At 41.0% G+C, this 22,658-nt stretch overlaps 2 protein-coding genes across 2 annotated transcripts; both read right to left on the reverse strand.

Annotated features, from left to right (window-relative positions):
* Positions 1-185: 185 nt before the first annotated feature.
* LOC139661913 (serine/threonine-protein kinase 10-A-like) lies at positions 186-5,591 on the reverse strand (the record flags this gene model as incomplete). Its single annotated transcript, XM_071540494.1, has 5 exons — positions 5,342-5,591; positions 4,294-4,458; positions 2,712-2,760; positions 1,916-2,065; positions 186-258 (listed from the first exon to the last, which is right to left on the reverse strand). Coding segments are annotated over exons 1-5 (596 nt in total), but the record flags the coding sequence as incomplete, so codon positions are not given.
* A 7,712-nt stretch (positions 5,592-13,303) lies between these two features.
* On the reverse strand, positions 13,304-21,923 carry LOC139661914 (protein phosphatase 1 regulatory subunit 15B-like). Its single transcript, XM_071540495.1, has 2 exons — positions 19,104-21,923; positions 13,304-15,542 (listed from the first exon to the last, which is right to left on the reverse strand). The coding sequence occupies exons 1-2, from the start codon at positions 21,135-21,137 to the stop codon at positions 15,330-15,332; spliced, it is 2,247 nt and encodes a 748-aa protein (XP_071396596.1). The 5' UTR covers positions 21,138-21,923; the 3' UTR covers positions 13,304-15,329.
* Positions 21,924-22,658: the final 735 nt, after the last annotated feature.

A 22,658-nucleotide genomic window follows, 5' to 3' on the forward strand; every position in this document is an offset into this window, starting at 1 on the left:
TTCTCATTATAAGCGTTTGATGTAATTGCATCTCATTACAATGGAGTGAATACAAAATACAAATACAAAATCACCTTGCTGGTTCTAATAAAGCATAACAGAGAAAATAAACGATTTGTTCTCCACAAATTCATGTCATGGTTGATACATGTTTACACATAAATTGAAAGAGGAGTTACACACACCAGTATGGGGTTCCAATGAATGTGGCTCTCTTCTCCAGGGTGTTTGTGTTTTTGGCAGAAACCCCAAAATCCGCTAGAAATTACCAAGGAAAAATTTTGGAAGTTCAGTTTTGTCAGGTTTGTAGGCATTTTCTTCAGGTAGGTATGGGACGTCTTCATTTTTTCAGGTAGATACGGGATAGTTGGCAACCCTAGTTACAGCAGCCCTCATATTCTCCCAGGCTATATTTCTTTGATTGTTTTTTAATTCTGAAGTGGTTCACCTCAACCTCAGTTAATAAAACTTCAATTTCTGCTTCAGAAAAATACTTCTTTTTGTGTCTGAGCCATGCTAAGTTTTAATGAGACGTAAGTGACTTTTGCCAGCATTTAAAGGGAAGGTTCTTACCATATATCGTCAATAAAGGGCATATATTTATGTTAATGAGTGGCTGTGCACGAGCATCGTGGTGGTTTAGAAAGTGCAGTCTTTATCAAGGCAGATTACTTACAGGTGATAAATACCAATTTTCTTGTACGTGCGAACATTCTAAATTTTATTCATAATAAAGAATTTAGGACACTTTTTTTACGCAGTGTTGATAAATGAGGGCCCAGGTTTTCTGCCTCTTACACCAGGTTATGCATCTTTCTGCATGGCCCCCGATACAAGAAGTTTCTGACAAATTCAGCACAGTTTTTAATGACACTGTGTCAGAGGGGTGTTGGTTCAATTCTGCGGCAATTTTTGAGTCTGTAGTTTTGTAGTTTAGTGTCTGTCTGTCCATGCAAATTTATGGTGTTTAGTGTCCATCTGTGCCTGTAATTTTGTGGTTCTTAGTGTTTAGCCTCCATTTGCCACCACTGTTTCTATTTGTCAAAGCAGATGAGTGTGCGTAAGTGTAACAAGCAAATAGTAAACACCCCCCCCCCCCCCCCCCCCACCAATGATGTAGTTCCACCTTTGGGTCAGTCAGTGATTGCTGAGTGTACTTAAAACATGAGTGAAATTGTATAAGCATTTTGGTATGGGACAATGAAAGGACAGATTGACCATATATTTCTGTTGCCTACTCTCCTCAGAATTAGGCTTACAAGTTATATCTTGAAATGTAGTAACTGTAGTTGTCCTGTTTTTACTCAATACAAAATATAAGAACTACAATACGCAATAAATACAATCCGTACATTACACAATGTACACTACAATACAATTTATAATACAATATACAATATACCATACAACACCAGGAGCGTGAGTGTTATGAATAATATAAATGCTAAATGATAAGTGATATATGGTATTGCACAGTAGGTAAGTGGTAATATGATATAAGTAGTCAACACTGAGGCACAGTGGTAGTGCAGTGATGATGCAATAACAGTACAACAGTCCAACAACTGGACAATAACTACAGTGTCTTGTGGTTAGAGGTTTGCCCAAAAATTCTCCATTGACTCTCACTTCAACACATCAACCCAGTCCGATGTCTCCAAGTGTGTAGCGTGTATAGACTATTATGTTACCTATGATAACTTTAACTGTATGACCTGCTTTACCACTGAGTCCCCATTCATTGTCCCCCAAGTCAACATTACAGTGTGACTAACTAACGAACAAACTAACTAACTAACGGACGGAGACCGATCCATAGTGGGGGAGGTAAAGGTTAGAAAAAGGAATTTAAGACCAAACTATACCTGCAGGTTGTGTGTGTGTCGGTGTGTGTGTGTGTGTGTGTGTGTAGTACCTAGTTTGATGCGTGCATCCATGGTGAGGAGGATGTTTCCAGCCTTCAGGTCTCTATGGATGATGTGGTTGTGGTGGAGGTATGACAGGGCCTGCAGAGTCTGGAAACACACCTCACTAATCTGCTGCTCAGACAGAGCGCGCTCCAGCTCTGCACACATGTACACACACACACACACGCACACACACACACACACACAGAAATACATGCACACATATTTCTGTTATAATACTTGTTTGTATGACTGTTTATTATTTATGTACTTTTCAGTGATTACCTTCACTCACGCAACTCATGCAACTTCATTCTGTTATATTTATATTATATTCATATATTTATATTCATACATTGGGTGTATTTTCATATCATATTATATCATATCATTTTGCATTAATTTATTTCTCTCAGAATGTTCTGCTGGTGGCATTTTATGCACACTGCATAATGCTGTAATTTATATATTTCACGTTTTTCATTCATATATTTTATATATTTTAAAATATATTCATATGTTTTCACTTAACACATTTTAGCATTATGTTTAATATCCCCATTTGCTATCTTATATATAATAGGTTTTTCTTTGCTGTATCCTATTAGGTAGGAAGGTAGTGCACTCAGTATGTGGACAAGGAGTGCATAAAAGCAGATCCATTCATCGCCAAAACCTAAAATGTACCGCCATTCTTGTTCAATAAAACATTTATCCAATATGCAAGTTTCCTGGCTGAAATCTAGTTATTCAAAAACACACAGAGAGTCTTAGTGTTCCAGATCAGGTCCAGGTTGGACGTACCCAGCATGATGTCATCCAGCGCTCCTCCTGGACAGAACTCCAGCATGATCTACAAAACACAAAAGAACAGAGCGATTTACCGTGAAAGATGGCTGTTGATGGAAGACTGACTGTAAGGACACTGAGTTTTGATTTGTTTCAATCCTCAAAAAGCATACATTGGAGTAAAACTTGGGCATGGGCAAGAAATAATTGAAATAGAAAACACAATGAAAATAACAAATATGCTCCATCCTCTGAAAGGGAGAGAAATCCATTTCCCCGCTAGCAAAGGATTCGGTGGAGGAGACACGACTAGAAACAGGCAGTGGTTTGACATTGAAATAGTGACGCTAACTTTATTTCTCTGCTACATACAGTCAAACAAGAAACCTTGTTAGGAAGGTTCCTAGTTAGGTTCCTAGTCAAGGAAGAAAGAAGCCACCTTCCAAATGAGACAGAGCCCTAGTGGAGTTATTGGTTGGAATGAAAACCTGCATACTCTTTACACTTTTACTCCACTACATTTCAGAGGGAAATATTGAACTTTTTACTCCACTACATTTATCTGACTGGAGTTACAAGTTACTCTGCAGAATAGCAGAATAAGGTTTTACATGCAAAACATACGAAGCTCATAAAATATGTTGCATTGTTAGATTTTTATGTGTGGAGTAGTTAGACCTAGTGCCACCTAGACCGCCTACAACATTAAAATACTTCTTACAGGTTAATGCATCAATAATTTAACACTCCGTTCTTCGAAATGACTACTTTTACTATTGATAGTACTTAGGTACATTTTACTGCTAATACTTTTTAGCAGTAAAATGCTAATGCTAATTACTTATTTTTCCATTATGGTATTGCTACTTTTACTTATTACGTACTTACTCCTACTTAGTAATGGATTTGAGTAGTTTTCCACCACCACTAAACCATTAGACATTTAGACCTATAGCCCACTTATTTCAGTCTGTGTCTAGTTTATTTCCCTAATCATTTTGTAGTGCATGTTGTATGTAATTCGATTTTTAACATTTACTCTCAACATTTATTTTTATTTACTTATTTGCATCACAAGGCAAATTCAGGTCAGGCAGTCAGTCAGTCAGTCAACGCCTAGTGAGATGCTGCGCTTCATCAGATGGCCTCTAGAGGGCGTGTTTGACTGTGAGATGCAGTGTTTCCCATACAGAGGCAAAAAATCAAAAGTTGGTCAGTGTGTAGAAATGGCTCTAAATCGATCTCTAATGCACCTGATGTAGCATCACATCATGTCTGTAGTTTGGAGATGTACAGACAGCAGACCAGCAGACTGAACTCAGTCAGCAGAGTCTCCTGGTGTGAAAACAAAAGTGAAACTTAATATTCCACAGGTAGTAACAGGGATTTACAGACAGCAACTCATCTTCGCTGCCCTACAAACGTTAACGGTAGGTGACGTCATCTTGTGGTATTTAAGTAACGTTAGTGGAGTTAGGTAATTTAACTGTCGCAGTGCTTCAGTGTATAGAACACACGCGCGCTGTGGGCCTGTACAGGATCTGTGCTTGTTAAGGTATACTTTTATGTCAGTGTGATTGGCAGTAGGAGGTCTCACCCATAGCCAGCCATTGAAGTAAGTGGCATCCAGCAGTGTGAGAATGTTGCTGTGTCGACAGGCGGTGAGGATGTTGATCTCGGTGACGTAGTCTTTCAGTTGCTCCTCGTTGTGCACCTCCATCACTTTAGCGGCAGCCAGAATGCCGCTGCTCTTATTCTGCACCTGAACACAACGTATCTTCAGTTTCAGAAAGCATTATGCTAGATATGCTGCACTCAAATTAGATCTATGAAAATAGGTTATGCAAAGAAGATGAACAGGTTTCTTTTGACTTTTTGTTACCTAATGCAGTTTCACAAATTGAAGTGCTGCAACTTTACACTGATAATGGTCCTAATCTCACATACATTTTCTAAATCTCAAAGTACTGATGTGAGTCTTTCAAGGGAAAAAAGCATAAATTAATGCTTTTCTTGAAGTAAAAATGTATTTTGAGTGAGACAGAGTTGGTTCAGACATGAAACAATCATGTTACGTTACTCCCTACAACACAGGACATTTCTATTCTAGCAATCTTCTAGAAATTTGAATGCAAATGGTTTCGCTATGATCAGTCAGTTTGCATACACGACTGTAGTTCAACATATTTTTGCTGAACAGGTTTGCTCGCAGACAGACGGGCAGAGTTCCAGAGACAGCAGGAAGTCATCGTTTCTACCTTTTGGTTTGACAGGAAATCACAAAAACCACATACGGGTGTCAAAGTTTGATAATAACACAGCTGGATTTAATTTAAATTTTAGCGTCATGAAGCCTCCAATTCATCAGATGTATATTAAAAACCTTGTCTTCCTTAAAATGTTTGTAGTTCTATTTTGAGCTTTGGGTGTATTGTGTGTTTTAAGGGAGTCAAGTGTTGGCTTCAAGATCATTTTTAAGGTCAACAGTCATGAAGTTCAGAGGGAGGAGTGAAAAAAGTGCAGACTATATGATGCCAGTCCTGCCTATGAGAAGAGTGTTATTGTATATTATGACTATCTATGAGGACAGACAGTGAGTATTCAGCTCAGTGTCTAAGCAGAACTGTATTGCCATATCCACCCACCTTGTAGACTTTCCCAAAGGCCCCGTCTCCCAGCTCTCCCTTGGCCTCCCAGCTCTCCTGCGGGTCCACGTCCCTCCGGAGGTTCTCATAGTGCTTCGGCTTCTTCTTCTCCGCTCCTCGGTGGAAGATGCGCATCAGAAGGGAGGCCATGTCCGCCATCCGGCTCTCCCGACCGGCGGCGTCTGGCGGGACTTTTTTTTTTTGAAACCTCAGGAAATAACGGCGGCTCTCTCTCTGACACCCACCAGGCAGCGGGTGAAGGATTTAAGACGTGAAGAGTCCCACAGCAGCAGCACAGTGGCATGGTGGGAGGAGACAGAGGTGCTGAAGGAGGCGTTTGACCTCTCTGACGACTAACACAGGAAACTGCTGCTGTTACCACATCCTACACAGAACAACTACAATCAGGATGACATTGTCACTCAACAGGTTCTATACTGAACAAAAATATAAACGCAACACTTTTGTTTTTGCTTATTTCATGACTTTTTCTATGCACACAAAAGGCTTATTTCTCTCAAATTTTGTGCACAAATTTGTTTAAATCCGTGTTAGTGAGCACTTCTCCTTTGCCAAGATAATCCATCCACCTGACAGGTGTGGCGTATCAAGATGCTGATTAAACAGCATGATTATTGCACAGGTGTGCCTTGGGCTGGTCACAATAAAAGGCCACTCTAAAATGTGCAAATTTGTGAACAAAATTTGAGAGAAATAAGCCCTTTGTGTGCATAGAAAAAGTCTTAGATCTTTTATTTCAACTCATGAAAGATGGGAGCAAAAACAGAAGTGTTCAGTATATATGAATAGAATTAGTCGATAACATATTGCATCGTTCAAGATTCAAGATTCAATAATTTATTGCCATGTCAACATAGTTGATAGGAATTTGTCTTGGTTCACTCTCCTACAACAACAATGCAATAGCAGCACACAATATACACACAGTAAAAACAGCAATATAAAACACACAGAATTTTACATTTACGGCACAATCAGAAAACAGCATGTTATCCAGCACGTAGTAAAGTGCATACCGTGTTAAAGTGTTAGGTTAGTGCATTTAGAGATAATCAGTGCAAGTTCAGATGCCTGATGGCTTGGAGGTAGGTGCTATCCCTGAAGCGAGATGTTCTACACTTCATGCTCCTGTATCTTCTACCTGATGGGAGGAGATTAAAGACGTAATATGCCGGATGAGAGGGATCTGTGGTGGTATTTTTAGCCTTCCTGATTATTCTGGATGCAAGTGAGGAAATTTTAGATGCTCTGACTATCACCTTTTCAAGCTTAGTCTTGTCCTGAGTGGTTGTGTGGCCATACCGGACAAGAATGGAAAAAGTGAGCACACTCTCAATTACAGATCTATAGAAGTGAGTCATGGCTTTCTGACCGACCCCGAACTTCTTCAGCTGCCGCAGGAAGTAGAGTCGCTGGTGGGCTTTACTGATTATGAGACTGGTGTTAAGATCCCATGATAGAGATTCGTGGATAGTGGTCCCAAGGAACCGGAAGGAGGAGACCCTCTCTACAACTTGACCATTGATGGAGAGAGGAAGATGGTGGCCTACTTTCTTCCTAAAATCAACAACCAGCTGATTAGTTTTTAAGATATTAAGTATCAGGTTGTTAGCCTCACACCACCTCACCAGCTCTACTACTTCCCTGCGGTAGGGATCGTTGTAGTTTACAGATGTAGATATTCTTTTCATTGTGGAAATAACTCAAAATGGCAAGATATGATTTTTCTTGCCTGTAATGAGCCCACTGTTTACTCTAAAAAAAAAAAAAGGTAACTTTAAAATAATGAATGTTTGTAAGCCCTTAATAAACAATGAATTAATGAGTTAATGTGGAGTTAATGATCAATCCATTATTATCAATGATTTATCTTAATAATGTATAACAAATTAGTACATCATTAGTAAGGATATTAGTTAAATCTTTGTTTTTGATTTATAAGTCAAGAATAGTTTTGCTAATACATAAGTTGTAAAACATTACCTAATGTAGTGTACATGTAACTTCCTAAGGAGAACGTGAAGTCATCATTATTCGTAATTAATGATGAACAAATAATTTGTTGAACATTAACAGATGATATCTAAATGCTCGACAAAGTATTTACACAGGTTTTTTTCGTTTTCTTATAAAATATTTGTCAGAATATTTCCACGTAAAACGATTCATCCAACTGTATCTTACCATGTTTATTGGATGTAATTAAATTGTTTAGGTCAAGCATATCTATATTGCATAGACCCAATGTGATTTGTCCCCAAGTCAAACATATCTATATTATGTTGATCTGAAGTGGTTCATATCCTGCCTCCCTCACCCCCCTACTTGGTTTTTCCTTACCTGAGCCAGCGTTTGTATCCCCCCAACACACACACACACACACACACACACAATGAAGAAAATAAGCCACTCTGGCCAGTTCTGGTCCAGATTTGGCCCAAGTCCGGTCCAGCAGGATGTGGCTCAGTGCTGGCCTAGTTACAGCATGTGATGTGGATTTGGGCCAGATCCGTTTTGGTCTGGGTTGATTTTCAGCGACCTGGGTTAGTGCCTTAATGATTTAGCACTTGGCTTGTTGTGTTGGCCAGTGGATGGGATTCCCTGGCCAATCTCGGCTGGGATAGTCTATGTAATGAGAGTTTGCCAGTGAATGGGGTTTTTCCTACAATCTCAGTTAAGCCAGACCATATGAATGGGCGTCTTTTGCACAATGTGTTACCATTTAATCAGATAAATGGGGTGACTGTATTATGGAAAAACAGTTAGATAAGAACATTTAGCTTGAAGGAATACTGATCTCCTAAGGATAGTCTGGTTCCAGGAATATCAACAACTCAATGGCTTGTCTGTTAGGATAGATGAGCAAAGGCAGGAGTTCCAGTCCAATCTTTTATTATGGGATAGCTTAAACTGGTTTATCTGATAACAGAAGAAAAAGGGATAAAGGATATTAATCTAGACATCATAATTCCTAATTTCAATAATTAACAAACCAACAAAGGTAATTTAACTTCAAACACAATTACTACGTAAACCTAGGAATGAAGAAATAACTTTATCACTACTGGTATCAGTACAGCAAATAAATCATAAACTACTAAAGCTGCTATAAATGCATTTCAAACCAAAGGAAACTTACATATCAAGGGCTTGGAGCCAAAGGGCGTAAGTGCATTATAGTAGATTTTACAGGAGAGCCAAAACAAATTTTGATCAAACTTGGATCAGCTGCTGTTACCACATACTCAGCACAATATTTTAACTTTTTGTGTTATCAGATTCAGCATTACTATAAAAACAATACTGCTGCAGTTTAAGTTGAATTATATTTGTTAACTTTTTAAAAAATGGCAAAAGAGTGAAATACGCCTTTTTGGCACAAACATCCAGCCATGCAGAATATGGGCGTATGTAAGTAAACAATTGTAAAGCACATTCATTTTAATACAAATCTAGCAATTACACTTCAATCAACACTGAAATATAAAACAAGATCAGAATGAATATCTTTATCTTGAAGTAATGCTCAGCAACTTTCACCAAGGCCTTTAAAATTGTAGGCTCCATGGAACATATCAAATTGATTGATACATTTTTTCTGTTAAAAAAATTTAATAAAACTTTTTAATAAACCTCTATAGACATAAGAAACTACTTTTGATTCTAAACTACTGCTTTTTTTTTCTTTTGCTAGTATAATACATTTTTGTATGTGTCCCAGGACACATCACTTATTGAAGTGTCCTGGGACACATTCACAGACCTGTAAAACTCCTCATAACACTGAGGGAGAACTTCAGCTACCAGCAGTCTGACTATCAGAGCTCATCTGGACCAGTTCACACTCCTAACATTATAAAATAACATTTTGAATCTATAAGCCTAAGTATTTTTTTGGGAATATTAACATATTTACATTCATCTAATATTGACCTAGAATATTAATTAGGATATGAATAGGATACTAAAAATGATGAGATCATGCTGCCATGCTAGCATTACTTATGTCAGCATGCATTTTGAGCTGACCTAAGTGCTGTTAGAATCCTCTACCCACAATGCTTGTTCAGTGTCAAAAGTGGGGTTTTGCTTGGCGTCAAAAGGGCGTAAGTGCAGTTACGCCCCTTTTGGCAGCAAACAAAACCCTACTTTTACTGTTACGGCTTTCAGTTGTTGTTTAATTAAAACTTATGGGTCATGATTTCAGTTGTGTCCTTTTGGCACTGAAAAGATCTCACTGAGACCGCACTTACGCCCCTTTGGCTCCAAGCCCTCGGAGGGATGAGGCATCCACATGAGGTCAGCCGGCTTCTTTGTTCTCAAACGTTTGCCACAGATGAGCTGGCTGCCTATATTGATTCTGAGGCTCCGCCCATCCAGGAAGCAGTGAGGCAGGTAGAGGAAGGTTAAAGTGGGAGGGGATTTTCCACAGTAGTCTAGTGTCACTTTTTCCCTGTGTCCTTGTTCCTTAAGTCTCAATGGATCCTCTTCAAAATATATTTTTTCTAAGTAGTTACAATCTGGGTACCCAGAAAATGTAGCTAGGCAGAATCAAGGTTCATTTGGGATGGGGGTGAAGGGTGATGGTTTCCCTCCTGATAAACCACGCCGTCTCCCTCCTGCAAAAAAACCCATCAAGAATCCTGATCATTCCTCAGACATAGAACCATGTAATTCCATTTAAAGCTTTCAAATGGGTGACATTTTCCAATCTGTGTGTTTTACGCAGACTTTAAGTGATGTATAACATTTACAACCACTTTGTTAAGACAAGTCCATCTTGTCCATCAAGTCCATCAACATTCATATTCCAAATAATACAGATATGTATAGACTACGCAAGTTTTAGTAGGTCAGATGTTCAAACTACATGAAGACAGGATTTCAGACATCACTATAGATTTTAGAAGGAATAAATGGGAGGAAAATGCTGAAGCCTTGTTTAACACAGCAAGTTGACTGGGACATCTTGTTATTTCCAGCAGCAGGGAATAAAATATACAGTAAGTCAATGCTAAGGTACAATCACACACAAGTGTTTCATCTCATTTTGCATCAATTTTGTGGTTTGGACACACTCCTTTTTGTGTCTTTTTTTTATGATTTTTTGTGTCTTAAAGTCTGACACTCCACTGCATACTCTGTTTTGATAAGAATTATGTTTTGGTTGGCAGCACGATTTGATATTGACCATTTTATATCAAAATGCAGCAAGGACTAAAATTTAGCAAGGAACAATTCCAATGTTCCGATGAGGATAACTCTTCTGTATGATGTACTACCTCATTTGACACAGTTATTTGTATTTTTCATGCTGTGTGTAATTAAGGAGTATCAAATTTTGTTAAGAATTTTGCTCTTTGAAAACTCCATGCGTTTGCCACTATGCCACTAAGTTCACAGGTGTGTATCTATGCTTGTGTGTGTGCGTGTGTGTGTGTGTATCTCCAATGTGAATGACGGTAAAGAGTTTGCAGAAACAGTGATGGTTATTTGCTGCCACCTAGTGGCTGAATCAGATTCACTGGAGACAGACTAGTGACCTTTACCTTCACTTGACTGATTTTCTAGACTCTGACATGAATAAAATATTTCTCTGTCCACCTCTGATAGCGAAAGAAACATCAAAACCTTAAGTTAGTGCAAATACTTTTACTGAAGCACAGATAAACACACATTCAGATGTATGGGCAATTTAGAGTCTCCAAGGTCTTTGGAATGTGGGAGTGCCTGGAGGAAACCCACGTCAACATGCAAACTCCACACAGAAAGGGCTGGAGCTGGGAATCGAACCCTCACCCTTCTTGCTGTGAGGCCACAGTGTTAATGCATTCATCTTGAAAAAAAACAAGGAGAAAAACTTTCATGCATGAATTATTCAATCACAAAGTAATATTTTTTTTTAATGTTTGTTTTTACTTTTAAACAAGTGAAAAATCATGCCAATCATGCTTTTTTTCCCAATATATTTTATTGTGAAGGAGTTAGGTATCTTTCCACCGCAGTGGACACCATGCATCAACGGTATAAAAAGTGATTCAGTGGAACTCAATATCAAAATCAGAATTGATTTAAAAACATATGTTTTTAAAACATTTACTAAGAGCAAATGGTATGAATACACATAAACATATGTTTTTAAAACATTTACTAAGAGCAAATGGTATGAATACACATAAGAAAATGTTTTTAAAAACATGTTTTTTTGGACCTATATTGAGTTCCATTGAATCACTTTTTATACCGTTGATGCATGGTGTCCAGTGGACAGGTGTATTTTCAGTGTCAGAAAAAAATGTACAAGAAAAATATTATTAAAATCTGGATAAAAGTATTTCTAACATCTTATTTAGTTGAAAAATATTTTTTTACCTGTCTGGTTTTCTGAGAATAAAAGGATTTAACAGATATTCCTGAGGTACTTGGTGCATCTCCTCTCCCCTCCGCCATTTTGAATGTATGATGCAATATCTCAAAATGACAAAGAGACCCAAAGATAATAATCAGATGGAATTGTAGACACATCTGACAGAGGCTTCTCAGGGGTTAAATGTTTTTGGGGAAGGCAAACTGAAATTCTTTGGGGTCAAAAGGGATGTCTGCTCTCCTAGGAGATAGACTTGGGCCTAATGCAGATTTCACCACCGGACCAGCCGGCCGGACGGATTGTGCTGCCATTTGATGTTGTAGTCATGGACATGAGCATCGTGGACAGTGCATGAGTCACAGAAAGTTGGACTATTCAGCATGGCTGCCATCAGGATGTTCAGCTAAGTCAGGAATAGGCAAGTATGTGTCATGGAGGGCAGAGAGTCTGTAGGATTTCATTACAATCAAAGACCACAGGAGCTGGTTGAAGATGTTGCCTGGGTCTCATGCTGAAATCCATAACAACATTATCAAACATTCTGCGGCAGCCATCTTGAGGAGTACCAAGCAACTGACAATTCAAGAGTGCTGATTTGATTAGATATGCCTCAAGGTGTTACAAGGAGGGAAATAGCATCTAACTTTTATTTTGATGACAACAAGCTCTTGAAATGCATGTGACTTTATGTAATTGCTACCTTAAATCTCCTCTATAGCCATTCTACCCTTTAGAAAGGATATGGATAATCAATGTTGTAGTGTGCTGCAGTGTAAATTCCTGCATTCATCCAACAGAGTGGCCACTGAGTACTTCCTGGGGTTCTTTTCAAGACTTAATGTGGGTTGAATATGAATTTAATGTTCAAGGAAAGACATGAATGCACATGGTGTGTAGAGTTGTTGGTCATCTGGGTCTGAAGCAACAACTTCTGATTACTAACCATGGGCTTTCCTCTTAAAGATTAAAGGCAAACTGTAGTGAACTTGACCTAAAGCATTTATGAATTTGGACAATATAAAGTATATCAAATAAAGTAGTGAAATAGTGAGTCTCAGTCAATCCCTGTCTTGATTAGAGGGACTAGATCAGTGATTCTCAACCTTTTTCATAACACAGACCCCGTAATTTAGTCCACATCGGGGCCACGGACTCCCATTTGATGAGATTTTGTCTTTTGGACCCAAATCTGTGAATATTTTTATTGTTAGATATGATTTTGTCCAGAATCCCATGACTATCTGTATTGTAGGTAGAGAGATAACAGTGAAACTATGATCAAAATAGTAACTCTACTACATTCTCTAATTGTGTTAACTTCTTGTAAATGAAATAAGGCTGAAGTTTAACCATTCATCAATTTGGCTGGGGACCTCCTGGAACCCCGTCAAGGACCCCTGGTGGTCCACGGACCCCACGTTGAGAACCACTGGACTGGATAAAGCTTTGGTCATCCTGGCCTCAGATGATGTATCAGCTTAGTGGGTCTCATGAAAAAACGTTCTGCCAAAATGAACAGCAAAAAAACATCAGTCGTCATTAAATATTGATTTTATTTCAACAGAATAGTCATTAAATTTTGTTGTGAGGAAATGGTTGCGCAGAACAACTAACCCGCCAAACAAAGTGTATTACAAAAATAAAATGGATTTTGTTAAATTGTACTGACTAAGATAACACCAAGGTACGTCCTTTTTTGTTCCTCCTTAGATCCAAGTGCATCTTGGATATCTTTTATTCTGAGACTGGGCTCACAAAGTCCTGTGTCCCCTTTGTTTCTCTTATAGTCCCACTGAAGTTGACCCTCGAGTCACGTGAAGGAGAGAAGAGTCCAGTTCCACAGCACTGTGCAGGCGTGAAGGACTTCCATTTAAACAAGACTAAGAGTCCAACAGCCCCGCCATATTTCATTTTGTGGAAGCGTCCCTGCTGGGAATCGAACATGGGTCTCCTGACTGAGAGCTGGGAGAGCTAGATGAACAGAGCGACAGACCCAACGACAGACATTGCGATCCTTAGAGCCTTTCTTAGCCCAAAGTCTCAATTTCTGTGTTAGACAACTGGGACATCTCCCATTCATCTAAAACCTCATTTCCCCATTTCTTTCTCTTGATTTATCTTGTGTATTAAAAAGACCAAGTGCCAACTTCACACCCAATTAGATACTGATACTCATGGCCACTGGGTTCAGGAAACAGGAGGAAAAGGACTTAGTCAGGGTCATGCAAATACTTTCCCTTAAGACCCTTATCCATAATCCTTTACTTCAGCCTTGGAAATAGCACTGTGAGCCAGAGGCCTGGTCGGGATTGGACTAAAAATACCTTATGGTTAGGTGTGGGTGCTCTATGTATAGAAAGGGCACTCTTTTTTTTTTTTAATACCACAGTTTTCATTATTGAATATATTAACCAGACCTAAAATACTTAAGAGTCATTATTGATTATCAGTGATTATGCAAGTATTTGTGTAGTTAGAGGAACCTGAATCCATGCGAATCGACCCAATTTCTACACTTGCTCTTTATGAACAAGGTTTGGTGGATTTAGAGTTTGAACAAAAGATACTGCCCCTCTCCCTCTCAACTTAGTTAGGTTCAAGCACTCAACTAGCTGTATAAAAGAAGAGCATTCTTTGGCATTGAAGGTAAAATCTGATATAACAGAGGTTTTGGCTGCCGAACTTGACTCCAAATACTAAGCCTGGTGTTATCAGTTTTCCAAAACACCTGAATCCTCAACACGGGTTCAAACTTCTTTAAAAAAAAAAAAAAAAAAAAGGATCTTCAGTTGATTGGTTTTACTTCCCAAAAGAGACTTCCCACAGAGTTGTCAAGGAGCTGAACAGGTCAAACTGTAGTTTGACATTCTGCTGGTGATGCTGTGAGGAGACAGCTAAACTGAGATAATGAATCATAGCAAGGTTAGAAACACCTGGATTTAAACCTGATGAAACTGAAAAACAGCCAAAAGGCCAACTGACACTTGAAGTGCTTGTGTTTGGCTGTCTTGTGACAGAAGGAGGAACACCAGAAGTACAATAAATGGAAGGAAGAAAGAAAATGATTTCCAAAATAGAAAGGACTCCCTTGGCTTTAGCCCCAACACAGTTCTCAACTTGATGATTGTGACTTATTCTCAACTGAACAGGGGTTCTTCGTCACAGTGTAACCACAAGTTAAGCCCTTCAAATGACCAATAATACCTTACAAGTCAATATTTTTAATTAGATGTTTATGCAATTATGCAGTTGCCCTGAATCACGTTAAATTAATCCATTAATTCCAAAACAGAAAGCTCCAAAAACAGACAGACAGGGAGCCGGTCCATGCCCTGCACCACATCTCAAAAAGAAGACAATTAAAACTAAAGAGAAGACCAGTTGGAGTTGTAACAGAGTTCAGCATCTCTCAAGCAGTCTATCAGACTCCTCCAACCTGGTGTGTGTATATATATCTATATGAATGTGTGCAATAAGCTACGATAAACAAAATTTCTGACGAGATGTCACTGTTTGAATTCATAAGTGTAGGCTTGCATCTTGTGAGTATGTGATGCGCCGAACCGTGCGGCTGTCAGATCGGTCATCGTTTTTTTGTCCTCAAGCTTCCTGACTGTACCACACGGTCCGACTCTGGTAAACCAGGTTGCGGTGCCGGGGCTGCAGGCAGTAGGCGATGCTCTGCTCCACCTCCTGGCACCGGCGGAGGAAGCGGCATCGATCCCTGGCCAGCTCCTCCCAGGGACCGCGCCGGTCCTCCTCCTCCTCGCCACAACTGGCGAAGAACTCTTCCACCTCCTCGCAGAAACGAACCTGGACAGGGGAGGGGGAAAGGTCTCGAGTTAAAGAGTGTCCGTTGGATCATTTAGCGGCGGCCGTGCTTGTCCAGACCTGCGCTAGAAGTTGAGAGCCAAAACGGGTCTTCAACAGGGTTTACAAAGAATTTGCATTAACAAAGTTTGGGTAGTAGAAGTGAAAAAGCCTCAGAAGTCCTGTATCAGGGTGTTTGCGTGTTTCAGAAAGTCAACTCTAAGACTTTTTAAGACCTTTATAATGCTACATGGACTTGAATTTAATCAAAATAAATTAACAAAGAGCAGGCAAAAACAGACTATTTCTGACTGTACAAAGCGAATGAAAGTTCTAAAATTATAAAAGAGCAGTATAAGAAAAAGGACACCGGGAAATTAAATGTTTAGGGACAATTGTGTGTATTAAAGCTGATGCAATGAAAACAAAGTCTGTTCAGCAAGTTGTATAAACCCTGTCCTGTATTTATCTGAATAACGTGACCAACAACTATGGAATCCTGTTGATTTGTAGGCTGATGTTTCACTTTCAGTTTTACAAACTTAAATAGTAAATAGTTTAGTCTGATCAGAAAAAGCTGCACCTCCCATATACTATCCAGCGGCAACACATTTTCTGAGATTAGCCTGATGAAATGTTAATTATCACTGTGGGGTAATGAAAGAAGCTAGTTAAAGTTTAAGAGGCTAGATCAGTGCAGAAGGATCAGGCCAGCTGAGCCAGAGGAGTTTAATCCTGCACTAACACAGCCAGGGTTAAGGGTTTGAGTCCCACTGTGGCGACCCGTGTGAAAAGTGTATACACTTTGGATAATGGCGTCCACTAAATGGCAGCTGTTATTATAATACCAATGTGACTGTAATCGTTGCTGTGCTCTCTTACATTGTATGTCAGTTCCATTTACTCTCTATGCAAACCCCTTTGCTTTTATAGACTACTGATACCACAGAAGCAGAATTAGAATTAATTGGAGAAACCATGAAATAACCAGGATGAGAGAACATCCAAGTTCTTAATAAGCAAGTCCCCTTAGAGAGAAATGTAGCAAAAGTGGAGCACAGCATCAAAGCAGTAATTATTAGCCCTATATGAAAGTCACATCTCTACATAGACTCCGAGCTTAAGGCAACTTAAGCTGCTCAGACTATCATCATTCTAGAGTATACAATCAGAACTTTATTATTCTAAAATGACTGCGGTATTAAAATCCCAACACTGTTAGAAGGAGAAAGAGGCCATCAGATATTAGATTTTCTCCTCTCTCTCCGCCTCCCTCCCTCATCTCAACCCACTTCTATTACTGCAGTTGCTAGGTAAAACGCCAGGTCACAGTTTATGGCCGAACAGAGAAGGGCACAGTTGAAGGATGGCAGGATTTTGGTGTTCAAAATGATTTATGCAGAAAGTCATCTTGCCCCTACCAACTATCCCATATCACTCTACAGATATAGATTATTCTTCACAGCAACAAATATCAGAATATGCGAGGTGACATGGGTCTAAAACTACCACAAATGTGTAGTCGCATGTATATTGGGACAGTACAATATTTTTTCATACTTTTCCACACTTTTTTTTGGTGCAATTTACAAATTTATCCAGACCTAGAAATAACCATTTTTTCCCCACACATTTCCAGACCTGGGTAGGAACCATGCAATCTTCTAACAGTAAACAGACATGAGTACATTATAAAGCCACCAAGGGAGACTGTGAAGTCTACACAATCGAATACGACAAGAGAGTATTTTTTCTAGTGTGGCTGTTTCAATGCTAATGAATTAGGGTCTTGGCTGTGGATGATGCCATCTGGTATGACATGAAGTGTATAAATGCAGGCTTTAAAAAGCACTCCGCTCTCCTAAAGAGCCTCAATAGGAAGCCTCCATCAGACCATCCCGGGCCAGGAGGGAGGGATGTGTTGCACTGGATTTACATCACTTCTTCCTGCAAACAAAAAATAACTCCCCCATAGCCGAGATGGAATTTCTAAACTGGAAACACTGATCAGAGGACGCATTTCCAGACGACCACAAATGTTACTAATAATTAATGAGATGTATCCCTTAATTATATCTGAACATAGGAGAAATGAGTCACTGCCTCCTCAGTTAGCTACTTATTGACAGCTTCTTGGTGATATAACTGTGGTAAAAAGGAACTCATGGATTCCAAGAAATGGCAGCCACAAATGAAATCACATGTTTTTTTTACAATTTAAGTGCTAGCATGTGACTTGGATACAGCAGATCTATTTTGATAGATCTACCTTTATATAAAGTGCAACAAAAATTGCTGTTGACCAGCAGTTCCAGTTCCAGTCTAGTGTTATAGTTTAGCATACAGAAGACTACAATGACAAATGTCCCCAAACAAGCTGCTGGCTCAGTAAGTGTGTGTGTTGGTCTGCGTGAAAGTGCATAGTTCATCAGCCCAAAGGGGACTGACCTTTAGAAGAGAGCACAGGAGGCCCTGTACGGTGTATCTGAGTCATATCACTAGTCATTTGGAGCCTTTCCTGCCTGTGTCAACCAGTAGTAAAATAAGATGTTCTAAATAAAGTAACAAGGAAGCACAACCTCTCAGTCTAAGATGGTTTGCATCAAAGTTTCAGTAGGAGCCATCATGACCTGGTTTGACTAGTCTACCAAGTGTTGGCCTCTAAGTCATAAGCTATTCAAATAACTCTAACATGCCCTGGGAGCAGTAATTCATTACACCACTCATTGTATTACTTTTTTCAGTTAGACTTTCAAAATTGCCAATTGTGTTTTAAATGAATAGAACTCTGTAGCCATTATATCATTATATCTGTGCAGCACACAGCCTGTGAAGGTTTTTCATGCTCAGAGAAAACTTGAAGCTCTGTTTATAAATGATATTACAATTATCACGTTTTCATATTGCATATTACCAGTACATTACAATTGAATACATTACCATTCTTTGATAAACAGCTTTTATCAAGATCATGAATATTGCTTTTATACAACAATTCTATAAACAAAGCTATTTATCATGTAATGGTAATTTGAGACAAAAGATTATGATTGTTGCCTTTTGTTCGTCTCCGCCAACAAAAGCAGTTCCCTCAGGATTTCACTACCAAGTGTTGCCAAGCAACACAAACTGTTTATATTAGAACAGCTTTAGAAAGCGGAGTGATACAAAACGTAAAACGTCCCTGTCTCATGGAATGCCTCCTGTCCAATCAAATTACTTGACCGGAACTAACTGTTTTATAAGACTTTTTAAGAGCCTGTCTGATGCCAGTTAGAGTTAAATAGAAGACCAAGTTCCCAAATGAAATAAACTGACATTTTTAAGACCTTTTACACTGAATGTTGATTTTTTTGACTTTATGATAGACAACTGTACGCCATTTGATACTGCGAAAACCAATACTATTACTGTAACATGTTACTACCCAACATTGCCTGGCACAAGTCGTCAAAATTAACCACACACACGGTGACTGCTGATTAGAGGGAGAAAGACAATCTAATGTATGAGAGAAGAGGGACAGAGAAAAAAGAAAGAAAGGAAAACAAAGAGCATATTGACCTTTTTCACTGTGACACAGCCCAGGGTGGTGGAGGTGGTAGAGGATGCCACAGTGCTGGCCAAGGGTTCAGAGAAGCCACTGTCCAGCCTCTCCTCCGCCTCCTCCTTCCTATATTGCGGCGGTGACACGGCTGCGGTATGGCGGGGGGAGGTTTTCTTGCCCCGGCCCCTAGCCCTGGCCCCGGGCCCCGCCTCGGCGGGCGCTCGAGTCCTGAGGGGGGCCTGGAAGTTGAAGGGGCTGTAGGGATCCGAGGAGGAACTGAAAGACGTCCACAGGCGAAGGCTCTCTGCTTCGTCCACCTCGCTGGCTGAGGTGGAGTCGTCCCAGGTGTCATAGCTCTGTGGCGGGGAGGCCGGGGAGCAAGAGAGGGGCGACGGGGCCTGGTCGGGGGAGGAGGCCGGGGTGGACTGGGGGGAGGCTGAGGCTGCTGCCGGGATGGTCCTCGGGGCGGTAGACGTGTGGAGGCGTGCGGTGAAGTTTCGGGGGTTGTACGGGTCCCGGCTTTGGCACAGGGAGCTCCACAGGCGCTCCGTCTCAGAATCGGCCTCGTTGTCCGAGTCAGAGCCTTCACTGTCGTCGTCATCTTCATCACCCGAGTCGGACAGCTCTGAGGAGCCCTCGCTGTCAAAGCCATCGTCATCCTCACTGGACTCTCCGTCTGATTGGCTATCATCGTCATCTTCGTCGCTGCAGGGGCTGCCCATGATGTAGGCGATGGCCTTATTCTGGCACTGGGGAGTGGTGACCACTGTAGCGGCCACAGATGGACCCTCCTGAGTGGGTGTTTCTTCTTCTCCCTCATCCTCTGAACTACTGACGTCAGAGCCCTCCATCACTTCCTGTCTCTCCTCTACCTCCATACCTTTAACTGGCGTAGAGTCCCCCTCCTCAGAAAGCTCGCCCTCCGTTTCTACCTTCATGGTGGCACGGCCTCCCTTCGATTCAGCTACCTGCTGTGGCTCCCCTTCACAGTGGGCTTTCACCATGAAAAGGTGGCAGATATGAGAGTGTTCCTCTTCCAGACTCGAGTAACCATTGTCCTGGTCTGGGGTCAGAAGCGCCACCTCACTGCAGGCGGTGGCAGCTCCTGAACTAATTAGATGGCTACTGATGCTGATGACGGGCTGGTGGTCTGGTGTGGATCCATCTGATCGCTGGAGAGACTCTGGTTGGGCTGTTTGAAGGCCTCCATTGTCAGCAGGCTCCTCTTTGTGGCCGGACTGTCCAGCGTTTTCTCCTGGCATCGATTCCCTGCTGCTGCTCTGTACAAACAGCTCGGTTGTTTTGGCAACGGTGGCTTTTGTACCAGCCGCCGGTTGCTGCGGACAATGCTGGCCTGTCACCGTCCCCTCTTTACCCCAAGATAAATTTGATGACAGGCTCTGAGAGCTTTCCTCGCTCGCCCAAAAGCCGCCCCACCAGGTCCTACCGACACTCTTCACCGGGGAACTCGCCGCCTCCGTCGGCCAGTCCTTCCCTGCTCCGGCGTGTTTCATTTCCTGAGTTGACGCCGGACTCACTAAAACGTGACTGAAAAAGCTCCTGGCGGTCGAGAAATATCCAATCTGGGTTTGTTGACTAATGGTCACGTCCACTTCATCCGCGTCTTGAATCCCTATTTCGCGGAGGGAGTCTGTGGTCAGCCAATGCAAAGTGCTCCCACTCCTCGGCTCCATGAGGCCGGCGGCTCCGTCATGCTGGCACCCCAGGTAGGCCAGACGAGGCGCTGGATGCTGCGTTAGAGGCAGCATGTCGTCCAGCTGCCCTAAAAATGCGCGTTCTTCGTCAACAAAATTATGCTTTAAATCTCTACTAACCCAGCCGGCTACATTATCAGACAAGGCAGAGTTCCGAGGTCGCCCCGGTAGGTATTTTTGGAGGAATGACAGTGCAGGCCTCGACACCACGGAGAGCAGGCTAATCCACGAGTTTTCCTGGTTGTCAAGTCCGGGAGCGGCCACTCCATGACCGGTCGGAGAGGATGGGCTTTGCCCTCCGGAAAAATGTCCCTCGCCACTCATATTCCTGAACATTTTGCACACTTCGTCCAAAACAAACAATGCGAAAAAAATAATATATATATTTATATATGAATTTAAGTGACCAACATAGCTTACTCAATCGTTAGTGCTATGCAATTTGCGGTTAGCAAGCTAGCTAGTGCTAATTTGACAGCTGTCAAATTGCAGAACAAGGCTGCAAAGAGTACAGTCTAGGTTAATTCTAGGAGCAGTTCCAAGCACTGTCCATTTTCACATGGGAACGTCTGTTTATTTCAGTTATCCATGTTTTTAAACTGAGCAGCAGACATACCAGTTAGCTCTGCTAGAGGGAATCCAGTGACTATCATTGTCCATGTTAAAGGCGCCTGTCGCGGCGTTCAGAGCGGGGACATTTTGCTGAGGGTGGTGGTGGTTACACTTCTTTCTTGTAGTGAGCCTCGTAAAAACAGGAACAGCAGTGGTATGGAAAGACAGGGAAAGCACTCTTGAATCGTCGTGTAAGGAAAAATCCAGGCCAGACGATGAAAGACAAGCCATTTTGTTTCTTTTATGTCGGTGAAAACGCCGGTGGCGGCTGGAGGTTCCCTTCACTTCCAATGGTAGCCGGTGACGCTAGTAGGTTAGCTTAGCATAAGTAACTGAACACGAGAGCGATAATAGATTCAACAAAACAGCGATAGATCCGAAAACAGCTGTCGTTAACGTTGCCCTCGTTATGTTACTGAAACTGACTTCCAAGTGTTAAGATTGTCTTGCTTTCCCTCTCAAAGCGAATTTTCTCAGTCGTGTCGTTTCCTCGTATGGGGTTGCGCTTCAGTTGAGGATTTCATCAGAAAGTTTAGGGACCGTCGCAGAAGAGTTGACGGTTGTGTAAATGACACGCCAGGGAGAGTCGATTGTGTTACTGCTGCGAAGGAAGCGTGTAAACCATATGGCGCACATAGGCTTGTTACATAATGAAAGTGAGCCCAAGGTCTGAATCCGCCCACTGCAAGTCTTTTTTCAAAGCCATGTGCTTATCAGCGTGGCCCTTCTCAGACAGCTTCTCCGGCCTATTTGGGGTCCAGGGCATCAGAATGATTAAAGACAAATCCTTAACCCTTGCCTGCAAAACAGGCATTTTTTGCAGGCAAGACAAGATTTTACACGTGAAACACTTGTGCAATATCATTATTGATTTCTCCTTCCAATGGCCTTGTCTCCTTTATGTGCCTGCACTGTAGGCCTAACAGCTGAATATCTCAAGTTAGGTAGCCAGTTCACTAAACCCCTAAAGGGATTGCATAGAATTGTAATTTTACTCCAATTTATTTATTGAAGAACCCGATTTTGCTGCTTGAATGAAACACGTTTAGCACCTTATCCCATGCAAACATCCATTTTTTACTATATCTAGTAAACACTTCAATGTGGACAACTTTTATCAGAATAGAATACTATTTTTTATTTTTATTTTTTTTAGAAATTTACCAATTCTATGGAGGGTCTGCTGTACTTTAGATCCAGTGAGTTGTACAGGACCGTCAAGCTGCATCACGTGTCCTCTTTCAG

This window comes from Centroberyx affinis, unplaced genomic scaffold, assembly GCF_046629955.1.
Source record: "Centroberyx affinis isolate AG114_WGS23_722 - 3 ecotype Tasmania unplaced genomic scaffold, CSIRO-AGI_Caff_v1 ptg003646l_1, whole genome shotgun sequence".
Lineage (NCBI taxonomy): Eukaryota > Metazoa > Chordata > Actinopteri > Beryciformes > Berycidae > Centroberyx > Centroberyx affinis.

Coding starts and splice junctions, on each gene's coding strand:
- LOC139661914 (XM_071540495.1), bottom strand. CDS start 21,137: ATGTTCAGGAATATGAGTGGCGAGGGACATTTTTCCGGAGGGCAAAGC. Junction 15,543..19,103: donor GCTGTGTCACAGTGAAAAAG/GTCAATATGCTC, acceptor TCCCCTGTCCAG/GTTCGTTTCTGCGAGGAGGT.